Below are 12078 nucleotides of genomic sequence, written 5' to 3' on the forward strand. Positions count from 1 at the left end.
CCATGCATTGCCAGGTGCCAGGCATCGAGTACACCATGGGCAAGCGTGCTGTGCAGACCACGCTGGAGGGTGCCACGGCCGTCGCGCTATCCTACAGCGGCGTGCTCTACATCTCTGAGACGGACGAGAAGAAGATCCACCGCATTCGCCAGGTGTCCACCGACGGTGAGATATCCCCGCTGGCCGGCGCGTTGTCCGACTGTGACTGCAAGAACGATGCCAACTGCGACTGCTACCAGACAGGGGAGGGCTACGCCAAGGATGCGCGGCTCAACTCGCCATCCTCTCTAGTGGTGTCGCCGGACGGAACACTCTTCGTAGCCGACCTGGGGAACATCCGCATCAGGGCCATCCGCCGCAACCGGCCACCTATGGGCTCGGCAGGCCTCTACGAGGTGGCGTCGCCGGCCGAGCAGGAGTTGTACGTTTTCGACGCCAACGGCACGCACCAGTACACCATGAGCCTGGTCACCGGCGACTACAAATACAACTTCACCTACAGCAACGAGGATGACATCACCGCCATCACCGACAGCAACGGCAACACGCTGCGCGTTCGTCGCGACCCCAATGGCATGCCCGTGCGGGTGGTCGCCCCCGACAACCAGGTCATCTGGCTGACCATAGGCACCAACGGCGGCCTGAAGACGCTCACAGCACAGGGGCAAGAGCTCGTGCTCTTCACCTACCATGGCAACAGCGGTCTCCTGGCAACAAAGAGCATTCAGATTGGCTGGACCACCTTCTACGAGTGAGTGTTGCTTTGGCAGAGAGTACGAGTGGGGTTTCTTTTATTTGCATCGTTATTGTTGGTCTGGGAGATGCTTTTGTTGATCCAGTCAGACTGCAGACGTGCGTTTGTGGGAAACTCAAGCCTGCTCTCTGACTGTCTGGTCAGCAGGGCCAGTGAATAGAGCAGCACTCAGCAGAAGCAGAGACCCCGCGCTCTGCAGTTGCTTCAAAGCCGCAATTTCATCTCCCATCTTTGATCAGATAGAGGCAGCACCGGTAGCGCGCTCACTGCTCCGCCAGGGTCACGGTCTGTGCCAGACAACATTTTTCCGAAGCGGCACACACATATAAACACACTCACACACACACACACACACACGCGCGCACACACACATACACACACACATCCACACACAGAAAGCCACACACATGCACAAGCACACACACACACAAACACAAATAGGCACAGGCAGACACACACACACACACAGACACAGATGGTCACATATGTGCGTGCGCGCGCATACACACACACACACACACAGATTATGACAGACTGCTGGGACAGTATGTCTGTCTGCAAGATCCCACACGGCTATTGCGGCAGAGACTGTCAGGAAGTATGTTGTTGCAAGGGCACAGTTTGAGCCATGTCACACTGTGATGCTGTCAACAAGAGTGTGTCACTGTAACAGGGGGACATGCATGTCTGTGCTGGGGCCAACCCACTGGCAACACACACACACATAACCACACACACACACACACACACCCATGACTCCCCACACACACATACACACACACACACCCACACACACACACACACACACACTCACACTCACACACACACTGAGAGCTGAAGCCCAGAAGGCCTGCTTTCAATCTGACATAAGAAGGTCTATTTTCCTGCGCGCTGTTCTGATTTATTCAACACTTCAGCGTTCAATTTAACAGCTTGCTCATTCTCCAATGCCATTCTCTGTTCAATTCAGACTGAAATCCGCATAGATTTTCCCAACTGCTCATTTTCACTTTGTGTTCAATCATTTCAACTTGACAAGCCCTCTCCAAGCTGCCTTTCATTTCACTCAACAAGCACAGTCTCTCACCTGTTCCGCAATAAAGTCTTAGACACCTCTCTTCAATGCATTCCCTCCACATTTACCTGCAACATATTCACTCTCAACACAATGCTACATTCAGCAAATGAATGATTCTGCATATCCCTCTTTCCCCTCAGATTCCACTCCAGAGAGAAATGCCGCTTTAACAGATATTCAGTGTTCAAGGACTGCTGCACATCTTGGCCTCCTTCAACACTAAATATCCATTGAGCACTGCTGCAGGAAACATGCCCAGACTCCATTCTACTCCCCTCACACACACACACACACACACACACACACACACACACACACACACACACACATTCCCCCAGTGGCCCATAATGCATCGGGTCAGAGGAAAACCATCACCTCCACCTCTTTCGATGTGAGCTCAGGAGAGAGAGAGAGAGAGAGAGAGAGAGAGAGAGAGAGAGAGAGAGAGAGAGAGAGAGGCACAGGAGTCTCTTAACGCAGCCCTGTCTGTGTGTTTACATAGCTTTGGACACAGGGCAATGTATGCGGCGTGGAGGTGAAGGAGGGCCAACGCTGAGAGGAGAGAGCAAGAGCGAGGGAGGGAGAGCGAGAGAGAGAGAGACCTATAATTAGAGAGAGGCCCCTCACCTGACAGCTGATCCCAGAACAGTCTACTTGCACTGTAGTTTTTTTTTTTTTTTTAAAGAGTGACAAAGCACAGCTTCTGATGTGTGTGTGTGTGTGTGTGTGTGTGTGTGTGTGTGTGTGTGTGCGTGTGCTTCACAGCTACGACAGCGAGGGACGCCTGACCAATGTCACCTTCCCCACTGGCGTCATCACCAGTCTCCATGGCGACATGAAGCCTGCGCTGACGGTGGACATCGAGACGTCTGGCCGTGAGGATGACGTCAGCATCACCACCAACCTCTCCTCCATAGACTCTTTCTATACACTGGTGCAAGGTGAGCGTGATTAAACGCCCAGCCCCATTCTCACAACACACACACATTGCTCTGTTGTTTACAGCCAAAATGTCATCCTTTAAATATCACCATCTCTCTCTTTGTCTCCATCACTTATTTATTTCCAAAGACCAACTGAGGAACAGTTACCAGGTGGGCTATGATAACTCCCTGCGTGTCATCTATGCTAATGGGATGGACACACACTACCAGACGGAGCCACACATCCTGGCGGGGCCTGCCAACCCTACGGTGGCCCGGAGGAACATGACCCTTCCCGGGGAGAGCGGGCAGAACCTGGTGGAATGGCGATTCCGTAAAGAGCAGACGCGAGGGAAGGTCATCGTGTTCGGACGAAAGCTGAGGGTAGGTTTGAGCAAACACAAAGGGATCTGTTCATTTCAGTGCAGCATGAATGGGACGTACAACACTGGGTAACGCTACAGATATTAGCACAAGCAAAGCGCTCTATCATTTATCACGGCCAAGCTTTGTAGTGTGATAGATGGTTTAATATATGTTGGCCAATTCCTGCGGTATGTTTGGTCAGTCGCAAGTCCTTAAGTAGCTTCTTTGTCCTTACTGCTTACAAATGGAGAAAAAATCCACTTTCCATTCGCAAGTTTAAATTGTGTGCCTACCACAATATTACAGCTCCGCTTTTATGTGCTCTGTGCATAATTCTATGCGCATTACTATGTATTATTCATATAGACGATATAAGAGGGTGTCTCTTGCTTTAAAGGCTCCTTGTTAACTTGTCGAGTTTGCCATGGCGAATCAGGAAAAATTGCTGTCAATTGATTCACCTCTGAAACTAAGACTTAAGAACTAGACTGTATATGCCGTTTCTCAAAGCCTAATGTTGTTATGTACAGCTGTTTTTCTAACATGAGTCCTGTCTTGGAAGGCCGCTGAGGGAGTTGTCAGATATGCCACATCCATATGCTAATGGCTCAGGAGCGCTTGTTTATTTCTGGGCAAAGTAGTGGCTGTCAGCTGTGGAACTGACACCGGTGAGGCAGCCCTGCCCATCAGAGGAAGGAGGCCGTTTCCATTTCAAACGGCCCTCAGCCCCACTCCACAAAACACACATTTTCATTTCTCGCGTTTGCTACAGGCACAGATTAGTGTCACCCAGGTGGTGATTAGGGAAATGGGTGTGATTTTTTGTTATTTCTTTTTTTTTACTTTCTACTCTATCTCTCCCCCGTCATCTTGGAACGTCTGATCGTTTTGTCTCGTCTACATCAAAGCAGCACTTGAAGTGTTTGGTTATTGTTTTCACCGGTAGTCTGAGGGAGATGAAGGAATGATGAGGGACGTCTCCGGTGCCCTCCCGAGAGGTTAATTTCCATACTGTGTCTCCCCCACTGTCTGCCGCCAAGATGGAGAAGGAGTGGTGTTTGTGTTTCTCCAAAACTCCCACACACACAGAGAACTGTCTCCATATCAGACCTACCGCAGTCCAGTTTAGTGTAGCCCAACCCTGTCATAGATCAGGATTGATTGATTGTTTTTGTCCCACTTAGTTTCCATAATCTATTCGGCTCAGATTAATGAGAAAGCTCAGTGGTGTTTATTGAACTGAGAATACCTGAGGGGCAGCGCAAGCCTCTGATTGGTGAACAGAAGCCTGATGTCTACTGTGTATATTCACCTTGTATATGATATGTATGTTATCCTCGTATGTAAAATGTATATTCGCCTCATATGTGATGCTCCAGAAAAAGAGAGAGAGAGAGAGAAGAAAGACAGAGACGGCAAGTTTCCACCCCCCCCCCCCCCCACACTCAAATCAAGGTTTCTCTAAATTAATTTAGTGTTGTGGTTGAGAATCCATCAGAGCGGGCGTCTTAAACAAACAGGCCGTCACGGCCCTGCTGACTAATCGCACTTGGTCTGACTGATTGACTCTAAGGGCCCTGTGGTAAGGATTCTCCACATTAATGCTATTTATTCTTGTGTCATCCATTCCGTTCAATTTGTTTTTTTCCCATTCTTCTTCTTCTGCTTTGAAAGGTTAATGGGAGGAACCTGCTCTCGGTGGACTACGACCGAACGCTGCGGACGGAGAAGATCTACGATGACCACCGTAAGTTCCTGCTGAAGATCGTCTACGACTCGTCAGGCCACCCAACGCTGTGGGTGCCCAGCAGCAAGCTGTTGTCCGTCAACATCACCTACTCCAGCACGGGCCAGGTCACCTGCATCCAGCGCGGCCCGACCTCTGAGAGGGTGGAGTACGACAGCCAAGGACGCATCGTCTCCCGCACCTTTGCCGACGGCAAGACCTGGAGCTACACCTACCTGGATAAGGTGAGTAAGGAAAGCCGAGGAGGAGGTTGTTTTAGGTGGGCTTCAGATGTCCAGTACAAACAGAGCAAGACACATGGGATGAGAGATCTGTCTTGGGCTCGATAGACTTCATCTCTGACTGAGCTTGTTGGGAAATGTATGTAATGGGCTTTCAGTGCACCACTTTCTCAGGCTTTAGCTCTCCAGCACATTTACACATGTTTACCACTCTGTCTGTCTGTCCGTCTGTCCAGTGTAACTGAGGGACTCACATGAGAAGGTGACAAGTTGGTTCAGATGTTGACAAATTGGATCATATTCAGAGGAACTTTGGATCTGGAGCACCGCTTAGCACCAGAGAAATGCAACCAGTCTTCCTTTTTTTTTATTCACCTCATACGGCAGAAACATAAGCTCTTAAGCAGCCCTTTCAGCAAGATGAAGCTTTTACACTGCCGCCCCCTCCCCCTTAGACCTTGGACAAAGTCTTATTTTCCTAGGCCAACTGTAATTTAACTAAATATGATCCTAATATTGTGCCTGTCCAAGTTTGTAAAGCTAGAAATACCTCAGTGGTGCTGACTGCAGGCTGACCTTTGGGAAAGCCCCTGTGGAAAAGACTGGCCAAGCGCACAGCTGTGTCTCTAGTTCGCAATAACCGCCTCTGCTCCGGGTCCGACTCTTTATGGGACAGCTTCACTGAGACTTCCCAGTCCAGCCCTGGAACCGGCAAGCTCTTGGCAATACGGTGTCTGGATTTATTTGTGGAGTGTAAGCAAGTGTATATTATTAATGACGGTGAGGAAAAGAGGCAAGTTATTTTGTAAAAGAAAAACAACAAATAATTGAAAATCCCCTGAAAGCAGTGAGTGTCAAAAGGTTGCCATGAATTATGGGGAGGAGGACCTGAAAGTACAGAGAGAGCGCGCACTAAAATATGACTTGGGATGTGGAATCTGTGTGTGTGTGTGTGTGTGTGTGTGTGTGTGTGTGTGTGTGTGTGTGGGATGATTAAAAGTTATGGCTGCAGAAATGGGACTTAGGGGAGCGAGAGACCGGAGCTGAAGTTTACAGTCCTGCAAAGAGCACAAGAGGGGGTGCAGAGAAAGACCTACATAAAAGAGAGATCAGAAAGCAATAAATACAGCCAATTAACACGATTAACACAGTGCCTCAGGCCTTGAACTCAGATTCATTGGAGTAGCCCTAAAACATGTTAGCTGTGCGTCTGTTCTTTGGAAGTTCTGTGATCTGTGTAGTTCAGAGATGAACACCTGAGGTACTTATACATATTATATTTTTTATATATATATATTTATATCTGTCCGTTGTCTGAGTCTGAAAGTCAACTTTTCCCTCCACACATCAGAACTCCTGAGAGAGAGAATAGAGGCTTGTTTACTTGCAGTGAAGAGCAGGCAAATAAAATAAAGTCCCCTGTGTGGATTAAATATGCATGCGGCCGGCGCTCAGCACTGCCACACACCCAGGTAGCGTGACCAGGAGGAGGGGAATCAACGCACAAACACAAGCCACCCAGCACAGGGGGGAGGGGGGGGGGAGGAACACTGAGGCTGTCCACCAAGGGATGACAGAGATCAGGAGAGTCAGAAACACACACATCCCACAAGCCCTGAGAACAACACATCAAAGCACGCACACATAAACACACATTCACACACAAAAACACATTCACATAAACATACTGTCACAAACAACCACAGGCAGACCACTCACATAAATGCACACAAACACACACAGAAAACTGTACCACATACAAACGTTAATGTCACACACACACACACACACACTCCATAAATGCATAATTAAATAGTTGTTCCCACCCTCTTGAGAGGGGTTTGGTTGTGAGAAAGATAAATAAATGCAGGATGTGGAGGCAGTGCAGAGAGACCACACACACACTCCTTCCTCCCACCTCACCCAGGTCTCTGGCTATTCAGATGTTTATTGATTTATTTGCTAATTTATTTATTAGCCCCCACATTTATTATTGATAACTCTGCCACCTCCTGAGCTGTCACTAAGAATCAAACAGAGCCTGTCTGACAAGCAAGATTCTTTCCCTTTTCTATGTCACACAATCACTATGAGGCCAGGATCCCTCCTATCTCACCAAGGCACATACACTAAGTGTACATTATCCCGTTATCTGCTAGGATTTGCTTTTTCTTTTTTACTCGTCTTTATCCTCTGCTTGTTTCATGTTCATCATAACTCCTTCCTTTACCTTTAGGTGATAAGGCAAAGCAGGTAATTAACTGTTGTTTGCCTAAGTGATTGTGACTTTCAGTGGAGCTTAGCTTATGAGATAAGTACAGACACGGCATGGGGCCGGAGCCAATAATTGCAGCTCACTTTAGAATTACGCATCCGAGTGCATTAAACAGGTCTGCGCTTAGACATGCTGGGGTCAAGGAGAACTCAATTAAAGGAAGAAATCATTTCCCAAATGGAATGTTAATACCTGCATTTACAGCCCATTTGCATTTTAAATGCTTGTTAGTGTAATTAATTGTTCTACCCCCCCCCTCCCCTTTCTCTTTTTCCCCATTTATTTCTCTCTTCCATCCCCTTCTCCGTGTCCTTTTTTGCTCTCCTTATCTCTCCAGTCCATGGTCCTCCTGCTGCACAGCCAGCGGCAGTACATCTTTGACTACGACATGCAGGACCGCCTGTCAGCCATCACCATGCCGAGCGTGGCGCGGCACACCATGCAGACCATCCGCTCCGTGGGCTACTACCGCAACATCTACAACCCACCCGAGAGCAACGCCTCGGTGACGGTGGACTACAGCGAGGATGGGCAGCTGTTGCGCGTGGCCCACCTGGGCACGGGCCGCCGCGTGCTCTACAAGTACCGCCGGCAGAACAAGCTGTCGGAGATCCTGTACGACAGCACGCGCGTCAGCTTCACCTACGACGAGACGGCTGGCGTGCTGAAGACGGTCAACCTCCAGAGCGAGGGCTTCATCTGCTCCATCCGCTACCGTCAGGTGGGCCCACTGGTGGACCGGCAGATCTTCCGCTTCAGCGAGGACGGCATGGTGAATGCCCGCTTCGATTACACATACGACAACAGCTTCCGGGTCACCAGCATGCAGGGGGTCATCAACGAGACGCCACTGCCCATCGACCTCTACCAGTTCGACGACATCTCGGGGAAAGTGGAGCAGTTTGGCAAGTTCGGGGTCATCTACTACGACATCAACCAGATTATCTCCACGGCGGTGATGACCTACACCAAACATTTTGATGCACATGGGCGTATCAAGGAGATCCAGTACGAGATCTTCCGCTCACTTCTGTACTGGATCACCATCCAGTACGACAACGTGGGCCGTGTCACCAAGCGCGAGATCAAGATTGGACCCTTCGCCAACACCACCAAGTACGGCTACGAGTACGACGTGGACGGACAACTAACGACCGTCTACCTTAACGAGAAGATCATGTGGCGCTACAACTATGACCTCAACGGCAACCTGCACCTGCTCAACCCTGGCAACAGCGCCCGCCTCACCCCGCTGCGCTACGACCTTCGCGACCGCATCACGCGCCTGGGCGACATTCAGTACCGCCTGGACGAGGATGGCTTCCTGCGTCAGCGCGGCACTGAGATCTTCGAGTACAACTCCAAGGGCCTGCTAGTGCGTGTGCACAGCAAGGGCGGCGGCTGGACCATCCAGTACCGCTATGACGGGCTGGGCCGGCGGTTGGCCTCACGCAACAGCCTCGGCCAGCACCTACAGTTCTTCTACGCCGATCTCAACTACCCCACGCGCATCACCCACGTCTACAACCACTCCAGCTCGGAGATCACCTCCCTCTACTACGACCTGCAGGGCCACCTGTTCGCCATGGAGATCAGCAGTGGCGAGGAGTTCTACATCGCCTGTGACAACACTGGAACTCCGCTGGCAGTCTTCAGCAGCAACGGGCGCCTTCTCAAGCAGGTGCACTACACGGCCTTTGGCGAGATATACTTTGATTCCAACCCGGCCTTCCAGCTGGTCATCGGCTTCCATGGCGGCCTCTATGACCCCCTGACCCGGCTCCTGCACTTTGGCGAGCGGGACTACGATATCCCCGCCGGACGATGGACCACCCCAGACATCGCCACCTGGAAGCGAGTGGGCAAGGATCCCGCCCCTTTTAATCTGTACATGTTCCGCAACAACAACCCCGTCAGCAAGGTGCACGAGGTCAAGGAGTACGTCACAGGTGAGGTCACGCAAGGAGAGAACAAGGTGTTTTTAATTCATTATGTGGAGAGGTTTAGAAAAGCAGTCTGGCTACATATGAAAGCAAATTCTTGGGCAAATAGCAAGCTTTATCCGAAACGAAACAGCATTTTGGAAAGGGGGTTGTAATGAGAAGATGTGATATGAAAACATTCATCCTTAATCAAAGGATTAGGGAATTTAGTGTGCATGGTAAAATTGAGTTCACATATGTCAGCCATTTTTTTGGTGTGGGATCACCTTTGTTTGCGCTGGCAGAGCTGTGAAGAGAGGTTTGGATGTTTGCCCTCGGGCTTGCTGTGAAGTTAGGTCAAGTTAACAGAAATGTCACACTGCCAAACCCTGTAAGGATTTGGCATTCATGGTTTTGTTATTGGAAGAGAATTTTCTGGAATGATGCTAACTTTCTATGTTGGTTCTTCCTCCCTCTCCTACTGTACCTAGATGTCAACATCTGGCTGGTGACGTTTGGGTTCCACCTTCACAATGCCATCCCAGGATTCCCCATCCCGAAGTTCGACCTGACGCAGCCCTCACTGGAGATGAGGAAGAGTCAGCTGTGGGATGACCTACCGGTGTGTATCTCCAGCTGTCTTCTACTCAGACTTCCTTTCTCCTCCATCCTTCCACTCTTGCCTTTTATTATCCTACGTCCACAGTGTTTATCCTCTGTCTCTCGTTTCCTGTCTTTCCTCTTCTCTCCATTTCCTTAGCCAGGGGTCTTAAAGCCACTAAGTGGCTGGACATGTGTTGTTTTACCCTCTTAAAGGCACACATCGAAAAGAAGCAAACAAAGTCAGGGTGGCCCTTAGTTCAGCCAACAACGATGAGACCAATTATCCAACGCTGAATCATTACCAGTTTTGCTGGAAATAGGGTCGTTATCTGCAAGCATTTGAAGTGCAAATGAGTCCCCCTCTTTCCTTAATTGTCCTAGCATGACAGTCACATCACTGTTTGTAATTAACAAGCTGTACTCAAAGCTCAACATTTAAAAAAAATGTATCAAAAGTATGCATTGGTTTTTATTACCCTTCGAAACTTCTGTTGTTGTTTTTGCTGAATTTGTTTTGTTTTGACAATTCCTTTGTTAAGCAAATTCTGTCAACTTCTATTTTCTGCCACCTTCAAGTTAACGCTAAGAAGATTAAAAGACAGACATTTTCCAAGTCGTGCCTTTGTTCGGCATTTCAAAATATTTTGTCTTTAAAGAAGACCATTATCCGACACCCCGCTGCCCATTCTGAACGGCTGCTCATTCTTTGCTCACTCTGTTTCGCTCTCTCCCTCTTTCTCTTTCCCCTTCACAGTCCATCTCTGGGGTGCAGCAGGCTGTGACACATCAGTCCAAGGCGTTCTTGTCGTTTGAGCGCATGCCTGAGATCCAGCTGAGCCGGTGGAAGACCGGCACTGAGAGGCCATGGCTGTGGTTCGCCACCGTCAGGTCGCTGATCGGCAAGGGCGTGATGATGGCCATCAGCCAGGGCCGCGTGATCACCAGCGCGCTCAACATCGCCAACGAGGACTGCATCAAGGTGGCGACGGTGCTAAACCACGCTTACTACCTGGAAGACCTACACTTCACGGTGGAGGGCCGGGACACGCACTATTTCATCAAAACCACACTGCCCGAGAACGACCTGGGCACGCTGCGGCTCACCAGTGGCCGCAAGGCGCTGGACAACGGCGTCAACGTGACGGTGTCGCAGTCCACCACGGTTGTGAACGGGCGCTCGCGGCGCTTCGCAGACGTGGAGCTGCAGCACGGTGCCATGGCGCTGCACGTGCGCTACGGTATGACGCTGGACGAGGAGAAGGCACGCGTGCTGGAGCAGGCGCGGCAGCGGGCGCTCTCCAGCGCATGGGCGCGCGAGCAGCAGCGGGTACGCGAGGGCGAGGAGGGCGCTCGGCTGTGGACGGAGGGCGAGAAGCGGCAGCTGTTGAGCAACGGCAAGGTGCAGGGCTACGACGGTTACTATGTGCTGTCGGTGGAGCAGTACCCCGAGCTGGCCGACAGTGCCAACAACATCCAGTTCCTGCGGCAGAGCGAGATCGGGAAGAGGTAACACGACTGCACAGCCCAGCACCACTACATGCCAGATGGCACGCCGGACTCCCTCGCCCTTCCCCCCATTGCCTCTCACACGTCCACCCGCCAAAGAGACTGTAGAGCTCTCCCTCCCCAAGTCTGTGTCCTGTAAACAAATATGTTTAAATACACACACACATGCAATGACGTCCAAATACACAAACACACATACAGATACATATACAGATATATATGGAGCCTCCCTGTTTCTGAAGACTATAGGAGGCTTCAGGCTAGAGCCTCATGTAGAGTCGTCTCAGTTTAACGCAGTTACCATGTAGAAAATGACTCAATTTTAAAGCAGTAAAATGACCACTACATGGTCTGGATTAGAATGGTCCAGACCCATGGTGACAGTTTGGCCCACTTCACTACGTGTAAGTAACTCTGGACTTCTCCTCAGAAGAACAAGTCAAGACTCACTTTGTAAAAGTTGCAAAACAAAAAAAACTCTTGTCTTTCTTTCTTCTTTTCTTTCTTTTTTTTACTATCAACCTTAGAGGTGACCTTCTACAAACAAGAAAAAATGGAGGAGAAAAACAAACAACGGAAGACTTGACGTGTTTACATACAGTAACACATACCACTGCACTTCTCTGGAGTGAGACCCTCTGTGTGTCCTGATTGGCTGACCTAATAGGAAGAGAGTTTAGAAG

At 49.9% G+C, this 12078-nt stretch overlaps 1 protein-coding gene across 6 annotated transcripts in view; it reads left to right on the plus strand.

The window, feature by feature from the left end:
* Positions 1-11399, plus strand: part of tenm3 (teneurin transmembrane protein 3) — a gene marked incomplete at both ends in the record, with an annotated part of 201492 nt that extends 190093 nt beyond the window's left edge. For all 6 annotated transcript variants that reach the window (XM_080837071.1, XM_080837072.1, XM_080837070.1 and 3 more), the window contains 7 exons: positions 1-751; positions 2598-2773; positions 2904-3139; positions 4796-5092; positions 7702-9313; positions 9778-9908; positions 10644-11399. The exon at positions 1-751 is cut by the window's left edge and continues 124 nt beyond it. In XM_080837071.1, the coding sequence (XP_080693197.1) occupies positions 1-751; positions 2598-2773; positions 2904-3139; positions 4796-5092; positions 7702-9313; positions 9778-9908; positions 10644-11399 (3959 nt within the window). The remainder of the gene's footprint in view (positions 752-2597; positions 2774-2903; positions 3140-4795; positions 5093-7701; positions 9314-9777; positions 9909-10643) is intronic.
* Positions 11400-12078: the final 679 nt, after the last annotated feature.

The sequence above is a fragment of the Sprattus sprattus genome, assembly GCF_963457725.1.
Source record: "Sprattus sprattus genome assembly, chromosome: 4".
In the NCBI taxonomy this organism is placed as follows: Eukaryota; Metazoa; Chordata; class Actinopteri; order Clupeiformes; family Clupeidae; genus Sprattus; species Sprattus sprattus.